Source organism: Heterodontus francisci, chromosome 3 (genome assembly GCF_036365525.1).
Source record: "Heterodontus francisci isolate sHetFra1 chromosome 3, sHetFra1.hap1, whole genome shotgun sequence".
NCBI classification, from domain to species: domain Eukaryota; kingdom Metazoa; phylum Chordata; class Chondrichthyes; order Heterodontiformes; family Heterodontidae; genus Heterodontus; species Heterodontus francisci.
Window position 1 is genome coordinate 29693849 of NC_090373.1, and position 14311 is coordinate 29708159.

Below are 14311 nucleotides of genomic sequence, written 5' to 3' on the forward strand. Positions count from 1 at the left end.
AAGTGATGGAAGGTATCATCAACAGTGACATCAAGTAGCACTTGCTTAGCAATAACCTGCTCAGTGACGCTCAGTTTGGGTTCCGCCAGGGCCACTCAGCTCCTGACCTCATCACAGCCTTGGTTCAAACATGGACAAAAGGCCTGAACTCAAGAGGTGAGGTGAGAGTGACTGCCCTTGACATCAAGGCAGCATTTGACCGAGTATGGCATCAAGGAGCCCTAGCAAAACTGAGGTCAATGGGAATCAGGGAGAAAACCCTCCGCTGGCTGGAGTCATACCTAGCGCAAAGGAAGATGGTTGTGGTTGTTGGAGGTCAATCATCTGAGCTCCAGGACATCACTGCAGGAGTTCCTCAGGGTAGTGTCCTAGGCCCAACCATCTTCAGCTGCTTCATCAATGACCTTCCTTCAATCATAAGGTCAGAAGTGGGGATGTTCGCTGATGAATGCACAATGTTCAGCGCCATTCGTGACTCCTTCCAAACCCGCAACCTCTGCCAACTAGAAGGACAAGGGCAGCAAATACATGGGAACACCACCACCTGCAAGTTCCCTTCCAAGTCACACACCATCCTGACTTGGAACTATATCGCCGTTCCTTCACTGTCGCTGGGTCAAAGTCCTTCCTAACAGCACTGTGGGTCTATCTACCCCAAATGGCCTGCAGCGGTTCAAGGCGGCAGCTCACCACCACCTTCTCAAGGGCAATTAGGGATGGGCAATAAATGCTGGCATAGCCAGTGACGCCCACATCCCATGAATTAAAAAAAAAAAAGAGCGCTTTTGGGCCAACCATCAGGAAGATCGCCCCCGTCAAGTCTAAATCAGGGGACACGGTCACTGACCGACGCAAACAAATGGACCACTGGGTGCAGCACTACCTAGAACTGTACACCAGGGAAAATGTTGTCACTGAGACCGCCTTCAATGCAGCCCAGTCTCTGCCAGTCATGGATGAGCTGGACGATCAGCCAACAAAATCGGAACTCAGTGATGCCATCGATACTCTAGCCAGTGGAAAAGCCCCTGGGAAGGACGGCATTACCCCTGAAATAATCAAGAGTGCCAAGCCTGCTAGACCTTCAGCACTCCACGAACGGCTTTGCCTCTGCTGGGATGAGGGAGCAGTACCACAGGACATGCGCGATGCCAATATCATCACCCTCTATAAGAACAAGAGTGATCGCGTTGACTGCAACAACTACCGTGGAATCTCCCTGCTCAGCATAGAGGGGCAAGTCTTCGCTCGAGTCGTTTTAAACAGACTCCAGAAGCTAGCTGAGCGTGTCTACCCTGAGGCACAGTGTGGCTTTCGAGCAGAGAGATCCACCATTGACATGCTTTTCTCCCTTCGCCAGCTACAGGGGAAATGCCGCAAACAACAGATGCCCCTCTACATTGCTTTCATTGATCTCACCAAAGTCTTTGATGTCCAAAGCTACTAAGTATCATCACCTCATTCCATGACAATATGAAAGGCACAAATCAGCATAGCGGCACCTCATCAGACCCTGTTCCTATCCTGAATAGTGTAAAACAGGGCTGTGTTCTGGCACCTACACTGTTTGGTATCTTCTTCTCCCTGCTGCTCTCACATACGTTCAAGTCTTCAGAAGGAGGAATTTTTCTCCACACAAGATCAGATGGCAAGTTGTTCAACCTTGCCCGTCTAAGAGTGAAGTCCAAAGTACGGAAAGTCCTCATCAGGGAACTCCTATTTGCTGATGATGCTGCATTAACATCCCACACAGAAAATGTCTGCAGAGACTCATCGACAGGTTTGCGGCTGCCTGCCACAAATTTGGCCTAACCATCAGCCTCAAGAAAATGAACATCATGGGACAGGATGTCAGAAATGCTCCATCCATCAATATCGGCGACCACGCTCTGGAAGTGGTTCAAGAGTTCACCTACCTAGGCTCAACTATCACTGTCTCTCGATGCAGATATCAACAAGTGCACAGGAAAGGCATCCGCTGCTATGTCCAGACTGGCCAAGAGAATGTGGGAAAATGGTGCACTGACACGGAACACAAAAGTCCAAGTGTATCAAATCTGTGTCCTCAGTACATTGTTCTACGGCAGCGAGGCCTGGACAACATATGTCAGCCAAGAGCGACGACTCAATTCATTCCATCTTCACTGCCTCCGGAGAATCCTTGGCATCAGATGGCAGGACCGTATCTCCAACGCAGAAGTCCTCGAGGCGGCCAACATCCCCAGCATATACACCCTACTGAGTCAGTGGCGCTGGAGATGGCTTGGCCATGCGAGCCGCATGGAAGATGGCAGGATCCCTAAGGACACATTGTACAGCGAGCTCATCACTGGTATCAGACCCACTGGCCGTCCATGCCTCCGCTTTAGAGACGTCTGCAAACGCGACATGAAGTCCTGTGACATTGATCACAAGTCGTGGGGGTCAGTTGCCAGTGATCGCCAGAGCTGGTGGACAGCCATAAAGGCGGGGCTAAAGAGTGGCGAGTCGAAGAGACTTAGCAGTTGGCAGGAAAAAAGACAGAAGCGCAAGGGGAGAGCCAACTGTGTAACAGCCCCGACAACCAATTTTATCTGCAGCACCTGTGGAAGAGTCTGTCACTCTAGTGTTGGCCTTTATAGCCACTCCAGGTGCTGCTTCATAAACCACTGAGCACCTCCAGGTGCTTACCCATTGTCTCTCGAGACAAGGAGGCCAAAAGAAAGAAAAAAAGACTCCTTCCCCTCTACCATTTTCCCTATGTTTCTTGTAAATCTTATAACCAGGTATATATAGTTCCCAGCGCTGACCGTCCTGCAGCCATGTCGCCATAATGGCTACCATGTCATACTTTCCAAGTAGAATCTGTACCTGCATTTCATTCAATTTGTTCCCCATGCATTTGTAGAAAGTAAGTTTATTTGGGCCACACACCCTAAACTGTCCTTCTGGTCTAACACTTTACTCGCATGTTTCCTATTTCTGTCTCCAGGTTTAATTACTTTACATCTTTTAGTTCTCCCTTTACATCTTTTAGTTTTCCCTTTACATCTTTTAGTTTTCCCTTTACATCTTTTAGTTTTCCCTTTACCTTTAGTGCCTAAAGCACAATTTCGGACTGTTACTCTAAGCTTTTCCTTTTGTTTGTTTTTGAACTATTATCTATACTACTTATTCCACCTGAGCTCTTCTTCCACACCACTTAATAGTTTAAAGTCCTTGTGACTGCCCTATTGATCCTTTCCGCTAGGACCCTGGTTCCCAGCTCGGTTCAGGTGGACCTAGTCCCAAGGGTACAGTTCCTTCCTGCCCATCTATTGGTGCTATTGTCTCATGAAACGGAACCTCGCTTTCCCACTCCACTATTTCAGCCACATGTTCACTTCCCACTCGGCTTAATCCTCTACCAATTTGTATGTGGCTCAGGTACGCCCTGTCCTTTAATTTAGCTTTTGGTCCAAAATGGGCCACAATGACTTGATCCTCACCCTCCCTCTCCAATATATTTTCAAGCCGGTTCAAGATGTTCCTCACGCTGGCACTTGGTAGGCATCCAGACAGAGTCTGCACCATCTCCACACCTCGACTGTCACATGCCAACTCTATCTGTCTCTAAAATAACACACTTTTGCTACAGGATTTGACTGGTCTTGTTGTAGAAGTTTGACTTGAAATGTTATAGAATTCTATGGGGCCCTGTGTCTATCAGTCACACCACGTGTTGCTCATATCCAATATATGTCACACATATTTGTATGCAGCACAAAAATTCATTTGTTACACTCTTCTGATCAGCTGAAGTAACTAGTACCTGTTTAGTTAATAATGCAGATTTGCTCAAATATCCAACTGTTACTATTACTAATGACAAATCAGCAATGCATACAAGCTCAACCAATCAATCAAACCACTTACTTTTTCTAATCTACTAATCAGAAACCAGCAAATGTCACAAAACAAATCAAATCAAATCTAACAATTTTGACATACTTCTTTTGGTCACCACTGTCCTTCCTATTCAGGTCAGTCGTGCCAAAATAACATCTATAACATCACATTAAAAAATGTATCACTAAAAATTAACCGTAAAATTAGTGATTTAATCTTAGAAATTTCTCCTGTAAAAAGTCTGCTCTGTCTCTGGGTTCTGGAGCTTGAGTTCTACCTCAATCTCAGAGTAACTTATGTTGACAAATTGTGTATGTATGAATGTGAGAGTGTGAAAATTGGCCCAGGAGTATGTCATATGGCCACCCTCTCATTTACAGGGGTTGTATGGCCCAGTAAGACACATGGCTCACAGTGGTTCAAGAAGGCAGCTCACCACCACCTTCTGAAGGACAATTAGGGATGAGTAAAAAGAAAGTGCTGGCCTTGCCAGCGACACTCACATCCCCTGAACAAATAAAAAAAAAATACAGGATAAAAAAGGAAATTTTTTCTCCCTTACAAAGATGTCCTGGTTATGAATAGATGGTGTTGGTATAACAAACTTTGTTAATGGCTAAAAGATTAAGTACTATAATTTTATTTTCAAACAATCTCATGGTACAATGAATAACTGAACTGTTACCTTTCTGTAGCAGTTTCAGTTTGATTATAGGGTCGCTCATAGAGAGGTGAAAAGCCAAAGCTCTCCCATTCTTCAGGAATCAAATTCTTGTCAGCTATACTTGGCAAACGTGCCATAACTAAAGATCCATTTTGGGAAGGAAATGCCAATCCCAGGCTGGTAAAATTACTCTGACTCCTTTGGAATGTCTGAAGTCCTCGGAGACTATCAGGTCGATTTATTTCTTCATCACCGGCTCCTTCCTGTTTCAGTTCTGGTTCTAAAGCTGATGACATGCTGTTGCTTTCATCTGGAATATGCTCAGATCCAAGCCGAGCGATCACATTTACTGGGGTATCTGGTTGCACTACAGGTTCCAAAGACTCTTCTATGTGACCATCTGCATCACCTCGGGCGGAAGCTCCCTTTGCAGATTCACACAGGGTTTTTGCTGACTCACAGCTGCTGAGGTACAGCTCATCCTGTGCACTTTTCAGTGTTGCTGTAGTGCCCATTTTAGGGGCATTCTCTGGTAAAATGCAAAGAGTGTCAGACTCGCACTCAGAAACCTCTCGTAAGTCATCAACACTCCGTTCTACTCTTGCTGTTAGTCTTCGGGTTCGCACTTGCGGTGAGGTAGATGGCGTCACTGGCGGACTTTGGGAGTATTGCTCATATAATGGTAATAAAGGGAACTCCTGCTTTGGATAGTTGAATGTGCTGCTTTGTCTTTTATCTCCTAGGAAATGGACAAAAAAAAAATCAGGATGTTGTTATACTACTGAACGTTAATTTGCATATGCGTTATGATATAATTGGACAAGATAGAAATTCACCAAGATTATCACCATCAGTTTGCATGTGTTCCCATGTTTTTCCACTGAACATTATTCTTTACTAAATTTATTTTTCCCATGTTATTCTTTACATCTTTTATTCCAAGGGAATTGAATTAACCTTCTTCCATCCAGTTATCACTTTCTTTTACATTTCCACAATTCCAATTCTCAAGTGATAAACTATTATGGCAACACTTATTATCCCAAACTTAAATCATCACAGTGAGGGATATCTAACATGGAAAGCATACCATTAAGTGAAAGACCCAAGGACCGTACCATAAAGGAATCCTTTGCAGAATGTCTCTAAAGGGATACTCTTTTAACATCTTGCTTTTATCAGTGAGCAGTCTCACTGGCCAAAGCTGCCTTTTGTTAAGTCTTGACGTTGTAGAAAAATTGAACCGGCACTGAAACCAAACCCGACAACTGTTTGGGATACCAAAACTACAGTGCAGGAGGTGGCAGAGTCCATTACTGGCTGATTGTAAAATTAGGTGCTCTAAGTCATCCAACTGCAACTGGTGTCAGGTATTGACAGGTCAGGAGAGAAACCCAAAAACTTGGCAGACCTCCAACTGATGCTGAAGAAAGTCATGCAGGGCCTTGGAAGATCCTGCTTCTTTCTGCCTAGCTTTACTAACCAAATCAGAACACAGTTTGGGTGGCCCATTATTATTGTGATGGGAACTTTTATATATGAATTTTGTTGGAATTTGAAGGACAGGAGAAAAATATACTGACAACTACAGTTTAACATGTTGTGTACAGTGAAAAGAAGTTACCTGACCCAACAAGGCGTGACATTCTTAAAAGCCGTTGTTGAATTTCCTCGATGCTCTTGTGGCTGAAAGAACTACCTAATGTAGTGCTAAACTGTACAAAACATAGGGTCATAGATTTAATTCCTGGTCTGTGTTCAGTTTGATAATTTCAGCCAGGATAACAGCAGAAGGAGGCCACATTGGCTTCAGTGTCCCTAAGCTAATGTGGGATGGAAATGCTCAAGTTTTAATTCCTGGCAAATGGCTGTTGAACATGGGCAGGGTTGAGCTCAACTTTCATGCCTTCCATGTGGGAAAGCCAGCTGCAACTCACCATCTAGTCTCACATAGGAAGAATAGTCACTTGAATGAGGTACTGGGAGGCTGATGATGGCTATGGAACCAGACCACAAACAAATGTCAATGCCATGGGGGAAGGATTGAATTGGCAGAAAAATAAAAAGTACCAGAATGTAAATAGGTTGAAGCAATAATACCTCTATTTCCACCTTTCGACTGCCCTCAACAGTTTACTCAAAATGCCATGCATGTCCTGCTAGAATGTAAGTGACAATGGAATGGTACTGACTCTCAATTCAATTCCTGTGAAGAAGTGTCAAAGCAATACATCTGCGATTGAGAAGAGTGGTACAAATAAAAGCTGTAACCTGTCATAATATGACATGAATACATAGCTGGATTATACTTGAACCTTTATAGTTTTAACCAGGAATGTTAGTAGAACTACACAATTCCCTCTACATGAGAAAGGATCATTGCCTATTCATGCATAAGGCAAAATATGAAACTTACGGAATTGGGTAACATTAAATCTTTCTGTTCTTGATCTGCATCAGGTAATGCTATGATTGATTTTAATGTAATGGGAATTCACGCATGTTCGATTAAGTACAGGGAAGCTTTTTCAATATGAAGCATTCCTTCCACCTCCCCCTGTACCTAGGTTAGATTTTATTAAAATACAGAAACATTAATATGACACCTTACTATTTTGATTTTCCCTCATCCCCCTCATGGATTCCACATTCAATAGAAAGCAATTCAGTTGATCTGACCTGTCAGGGAGTTACCCGATGGGAAATCACAATGACTGACATTTTTTCCAGGCTAAATGCTGATTGTGGAAGATCGGAGTCAGAAAATATTAATCTAAACCAAGTATTCTGTATTTTCAGAAGATGCTGAGATTTCCTGACTGGGATACCTTCTTCCCAAATGGAAAAATTGTCCAAATTAGAGATTTACTAATAAGTAGTTTCCTAATAGATCACATAACTGGTATCAGTTGCCAAAATGAACAGCCAAATATAAATTCCATGTTGATTTTCCAAATTAACTCAATGACTAATGAAAGCAAAGTGCTTACAAAATTTAGTGAATTTCAAGTTATTTATGATGCAAATATTTGTTCACAGATACTGAAGAGGTTAAAGATATACAGTAACATAATTTAGTAGCAGTTAACCAAGTAATGTAATCGAAGTCGTAAGTCATTTTGAGAACTGCCTACCCTCTGTTGGGACAGCGGTGAAGGCAGATGGAGATAGAAAGCCAGGACTTTCACTAGGTTTTCCATCGTTGTTAGAATGCCGCATGTACTTGATCGATTTGACCTTCTCTTGAAAGATCTTGCCATCTGGAAGCCAAAATAAATTTATTTATATAATAATTGTATTCCCCATGATAGCAATTTTCCATACACAATGTCTATTCAAACACTTGCACATGTAGGGCTGGATTTTGTACTAGAGACGGGGCTCCCGCCGCCAGGCTGAAAAGGTGGGGGAAACCCTGCCTCTGCCTTTGCGTGCCCCACCCCTGAGAGATCCTCTGGTCTTTTTGAATCAAAGTTGGAGGAGGCAGGATCCCCATCCCTTTAAAGGGATGGGGGATCCCACCTCCAAGAGCTGCCGGCCAATCAAAGGGCCAGCAGCTCAGCAGTGCTACCTGGAGCAGCACTGGAACCCGGAACAGAGGTAGGTGAGACAGGGTCGCTGGGGCCAGTCCAGAAGCCCTTGGCGAGGGGAGTTGGTCGTGCAGTCCAGAGGGAGGGGAAGAGAGGGGGGGTAAAGTTGCTCCTGGTGGGGGTCCTCCATGGGCCACAAATTGTCCACGAAGGAGGGAAACCACCTCCCCCCCCCCCCCCCTCCACCCCGGCCGCTAAATGAGATCCCAGCTGTGGCAGGAAGAGGCCCTTAATTGGCTGTTAATAGGCCACTTAAGGGCCTCAATTGGCCTCTGGACAGGAATGCCACAGTGGGCCTATCCTGCCCCTGGGAAGTTCAATGTGCGACGGGTCCTCCGCCCGCCTCCCACCAGCTGCAATACTCCGTGTGCCCTTCCTCTGATCCGCCTCAGAGGGCCTCACAAAATCCCAGCCGTAATCCACATTCGCATACAAAATACATTCATGGTTTCGACCTATGTTCAATGTAAAATAAAATACGTTAAATGTGACAATCACTTTCATTAACATTTTTCTATGAAGTGTCTACTCCCCATGCAGCAGGCACTGAGTTCTATGAATGGGGTAAACCAGATAAACTGCATCTCCAAAACAAATGATGTAATAGATGCATGTTTTGTTGGTCTGCCTGGATGTGCTATGTGACCTCTAACCTGGCAATGTTAGCTCTTCCTACTGCACCATTTGTTTTGGCAAAAAGCCTTAACTTGGCAACTACCAGAGAGACAGCACTGAACCAAGAAACTGCACAGGGAAAGCAATAAATCCAGAAAATGTAGGCAGAGAAAATGTGGACTCAAGGAAGGGTTGGGTTACAACAGACATCAGGGTCAGTCCACTATAAGTGCATTACATTGCAACACATACCTGGAGTCATAGAGTTATACAGCACAGAAACAGGCCCTTCAGTTCATCGTGTCTGTGCCAGTCATCTATTCTAACCCCATTTTCCAGCACTTGGCCCGTGTTCTTGTATGCTATGGCGTTTCAAGTGTTCATCTAAATACTTCTTAAATGTTGTGAGGGTTCCTACCTCTACCACCCCTTCAGGCAGTGTGTTCCAGATTCCAACCACCCTCTGGGTGAAAACATTTTTCCTCAAATTCCCTCTGAACCTCCTGCCCCTTAGCTTAAATCTATGCCCCCTGGTTATTGACACCGCCGCTGAGGGAAAAAGTTTCTTCCTATCTATGCCCCTCATAATTTTGTATACCTCAATCAGGTCCCCTCTTAGCCCTCTCGGCTCTAAGGAAAACAACCCTAGCCTACCCAGTCTCTCTTCATAGCTGAAATGCTCCAGCCCAGGCAACATCCTGGTGAATCTCCTCTGCACCCTTTCCACTGCAATCACATCCTTCCTGTAGTGTGGTGACCAGAACTGTACACTGTACTCCAGCTGTGGCCTAACTAGCATTTTATACAACTCCATCATAACCTCCCTGCTGTTATAATCTATGTCTCGGCTAATAAAGGCAAGTATCCCATATGCCTTCCTAACCACCTTATCTACCTGTGCTGCTGCCTTCAGTGATCTATGGACAAGTACACCAAGGTCCCTCTGATCCTCTGTACTTCCTAGGGTCCTACCATGCATTGTATATTCCCTTGAATTGTTAGTCCTCCCAAAATGCATCGCCTCACACTTCTCAGAATTAAATTCCATTTGCCACTGCTCTGCCCATCTTACCAGCCCATCTATATTCTGTAATCTAAGGCTTTCCTCCTCACTATCTACGACAACACCAATTTTTGTGTCATCTGCAAACTTACTGATCATACCTCCTATATTCACGTCTAAATCATTAATGTACACTACAAACAGCAAGGGTCCCAGCACCGATCTCTGCAGTACACCACTGGTCACAGGCTTCCACTCGCAAAAACAACCCTCGACCATCACCCTCTGCCTCCTGCCACTAAGCCAATTTTGGATCCAATTTATCAAATTACCCTGGATCCCTTGGGCTCTTACCTTCTTAACCAATCTCCCATGTGGGACCTTATCAAAAGCCTTACTGAAGTCCATGTAGACTACATCAACTGCTTTACCTCATCTACACATCAAGTCACCTCCTCGAAAAATTCAATCAAGTTTGTTAGACATGATCTCCCCCTGACAAAACCATGCTGACTATTCTTGATTAATCCCTGCCTCTCCAAGTGGAGAATAATCCTGTCCCTCAGGACTCAGATGTAAAATTTGTTGTGCCTTAAAAGCAGAAAGTAAATAGTGAAAGGCGAAGGCAACGGGAAATATGTATCAGCATATCCCATGGATGATGCTCTCAGAGAAACAACAGAGGAGTTTGCCTGTGACTGGTGTAGAAGCGAAAGTACTGTTTCTAATTAGTACGTTACAAGAATGCCACTATTGGGCATTAGCAAAGTGTATCATCTTCAATTAACTATTAGGAAAAGAACTGTTTAGAAGGGGGCTTTATCTTGCCATCTGGAAACGTCTTTTTTTTTTTTTAAATCACACTAATTCTATGGGACACTGAAGTAAGGTAAAGCACAATACAACGAAATTGATTCTTCCATTAACAACTTGCATTTAGATAGCGCCTTTAAAGTAGAAAGACATTCTAAAGCATTTAACACCTCACTTCTTTTGAAGTCAGTTCACAGAGGTATCCAAGAATAAAATGGCTTTGAATTGAGCTGCCATTTTACACAGACCAGTTGTTCCAATGCAGATCATTGGATGGCAAATCGATCAAAGTTACTCAAACTTACACAATAGGACATTTGAATACTTAATTCATTCAACTAAAATTCCTCCCTGCTTTTTTTCTTAGTAGAGGAACTCGTCCATTTAGCTTCAACAGGTTAACAGCTCTGCTAAAAATAATGGTGGGAGAAATTTCAGAAAAATTTGTTAAGCTTGCGTACACTAATACCTCATGGTGTAATAACATGGTCCCTGGCCTCAAATAAATGAATGGCAAATTTAAATATCTTAAAACAAGTTTCGATACAAAAATGTTTTAACAAGTTCTGACTAATTTTATAATATATGCTGCATAAAAGCAATCACTAATATATTTTCATGTATATAGCACTTTTCACAGTGAAATATCTCAACATGTTTCATGCGACTGGTTATTTTGTAAATTAATTGACTTATGAAGATAAATTCTGTGTGGATGCTACATGTCTAAACACAAACCAAAGAATTGATTTTCTCCACACCAGTGCTCTTTATGCTTAGGTGTGTATGTTAAACAGATTAAAAGCATGTCATTCACCTATATGGAGGGAAAAGTAAAAGCCTGGTGGGGTGTGGCAAACATAGGTGTTAGTGGGAGGATGGACTGCCAACAGAAAATTGTAAACCAGCTTCAGCAATTCCAGATCTGGTGGTGAGCCAAGTACTTCCTCAATGATCTTCACAAACGATCTACAGACCTCCCGAGGGATAGATGTCAGGTGTTCATCCCGGTGCTCCTGAGAAGCCAAAGTGGGGAAAAAAGAGGAACAAGGCGGCAAATTAACATAACCTTTTGTTTAACTTAAAGAAAAGCCATATTTATACAAGAATTTTTCCTGCACCCAATTTGGATAGTGACAAAAATAAATCTGTGAAACTCCACTGAGACATTATTCAGTGCCCTTATTTTATTTATTTTATTTAGCGATACAGCACTGAAACAGGCCCTTCGGCCCACCGAGTCTGTGCCGACCATCAACCACCCATTTATACTAATCCTACACTAATTCCATATTCCTACCACATCCCCACCTGTCCCTATATTTCCCTACCACCTACCTATACTAGGGGCAATTTATAATGGCCAATTTACCTATCAACCTGCACGTCTTTGGCATGTGGGAGGAAACCGGAGCACCCGGAGGAAACCCACGCAGACACAGGGAGAACTTGCAAACTCCACACAGGCAGTACCCACTTGTACAGCACTGAGCTTTTTACGTGTCTGTGGATGGTGTTACTACATTACATACCTCACCATAGTATTATACTTCAGAAAATGCATCAGTAGTACCACTGTATGTTATAAAATTAATGTGACAGAGTTTGAATTATCCTGTTTCAGAAGAGAAATTTGAGGTATTTTACATTTCAATTGCCTATGAAGGGAATATGTATTGACTTCTATTAAAATAAAAGTTGTCCTTTCACTTACGGGTGGCACAGTGGCGCAGTAGTTAGCACCGCAGCCTCACAGCTCCAGCGACCTGGGTTCAGTTCTGGGTACTGCCTGTGTGAAGTTTGCAAGTTCTCCCTGTGACCCCGTGGGGTTTCCGCTGGGTGCTCCAGTTTCCTCCCACCACCAAAGACGTGCAGGTTGATAGGTAAATTGGCCATTGTAAATTGCCCCTAGTGTAGGTAGGTGGTAGGGAATATGGGATGAATGTAGCAGGGGATGTGGTAGGGAATATGGGATTAATATAGGATTAGTATAAATGGGTGGTTGATGGTCGGCACGGACTCGGTGGGCCGAAGGGCCCGTTTCAGTGCTGTATCTCTCTATGACTATGACTCTATGACTTGAGACCACATAGTCAAGCTAGCAATGAGAATGCAGGCCAGATTGCTTGAATTGGTAACTGATCAGATAAGGAGACACCATGTCTGCATAGCAGATTCAGCACCAACATTTTCTAGGCTTCTCAGGTACTGCACATACATAATAAATTACTATGTTCTGATTTTCAGTGACAATTCTGTAGACAGAAATTACTTGAACTTGGGAATAAAGATGCCAAGCTACCACTAGTTCTGTAGTTCAGTTTTTCCAGTTCACTTGGAACTACTGAGTTTCCAGGTGACAGGGAAAGGATAGTATGCTACTTTACAAGCCAGCAAATTTGAAAATTTAATTCCTAAAGAACACTTGCTAGTCATAGCATGCCTATTATAATAAATGTAGTGTTACCATCTCCTTTCAGTATAAGCTAATTGTATTTCGACCTTGTGACATATGGTCCAGGAGATCCTACAATGACCCAGCAGGCAAGAGGATGCTCTCGTACTAAGTCATGCAAATCTAAAAGATCTATCACACTTTCCCAGGCTGCTGTTTTCTGATTTCAGTTTTCTGATTTCAGCCAGGGAAGCAGTTCGGTCCCTGGCTGGAAGGGGGAAAATACTGCCAGGGCTCCCACTCCTGATTACCACCCAGTGACCCCAGTTGGTAAATGAACTTGGGTGGATGTCAGAAGAGAACAAGATAGGGATCAGCTATGATGTGTTCCACTGTCAACCCTCACTATCTAGGGTCACATGAAAAATGGCCACTTGGGCAAGGCATTGAAAAGGTACAAACAGCATAGAATTGTACCCCATCAAGACTCAAGAAAACAGGAGAGAAAAGACAGGGAGTGCAAGGAAGAAGTGGAAATTTGTATAAAGTAATACAGTTCATACCTGAAGAACCTGGCAAGTCAAGAGGAAGCGATAAACCACTTGTGCCTTTAGAAGCTGTTTGACATTGAACATCTGCTTTGGATGGTGGACTCTAATGAGCACTTCAAGAGCTGCCATCAGCGTTTCCCAGACACCATTCTGTTTTCAAAATAAATACACATACCATTGGTACCTGCCTTGGCGAGATTAGAAAACTTACCCTTCCACTTCTTGAACAAAAAGTAGCCTGTTCTTCACATCCATTTTTGAAGGATCACAGAATCATTGGTTGCAGCACTCCATGAGTTTGAACTGCTAAGCTGGCTGGTAATAAGAGTTACAGAAAAGGACCACCTTTCCAATAGATCAGTAGTCTTGATTTCTCTTCAGGTGGAGAGCTCCACACACACATCAAACTTGAAAAAGTATTTAATCCGAAGCATGCGTGGTTTGTTTAATTTTTATGCAATCAGACCGATATAACTCAACGTCTCCGAACCGATTTGAATACGCATTTTTGCTGTAGCTCCGGACCCGAGTCCATCAATCTTTCCATTTTTGCTCTTTTTTTTAAACTTTTCTCTTTACCGCTCCTAAACTCCTCTCTTCTATTGTCATGCCTTCTTTCACTTCTCCACTCTCAGGTACTCTACCCTCCCAATTCCCTACCCCAACCCTTTGACCTTCCTGCTCTCTTGTCGTCGTCCCAGGCCTGACTCCCTCAGAGCTTCCCTCTGTGCCTCTCTTGGCATCCTCCAATGGGTTCATTGAGGCACTCAGCACTGGTCCTTATGACGGCAACACCAATTGCCCCATCCCACT

The 14311-nt window shown here is 43.5% G+C and overlaps 1 protein-coding gene across 1 annotated transcript in view; it reads right to left on the reverse strand.

Annotated features, from left to right (window-relative positions):
• lyst (lysosomal trafficking regulator) overlaps positions 1 to 14311 on the reverse strand; it is a 419684-nt gene that overhangs the window by 119867 nt on the left and 285506 nt on the right. The window contains 4 exon segments of the mRNA XM_068020720.1: positions 4553 to 5270; positions 7666 to 7791; positions 11370 to 11568; positions 13511 to 13648. Coding sequence (XP_067876821.1) covers positions 4553 to 5270; positions 7666 to 7791; positions 11370 to 11568; positions 13511 to 13648 — 1181 coding nt within the window.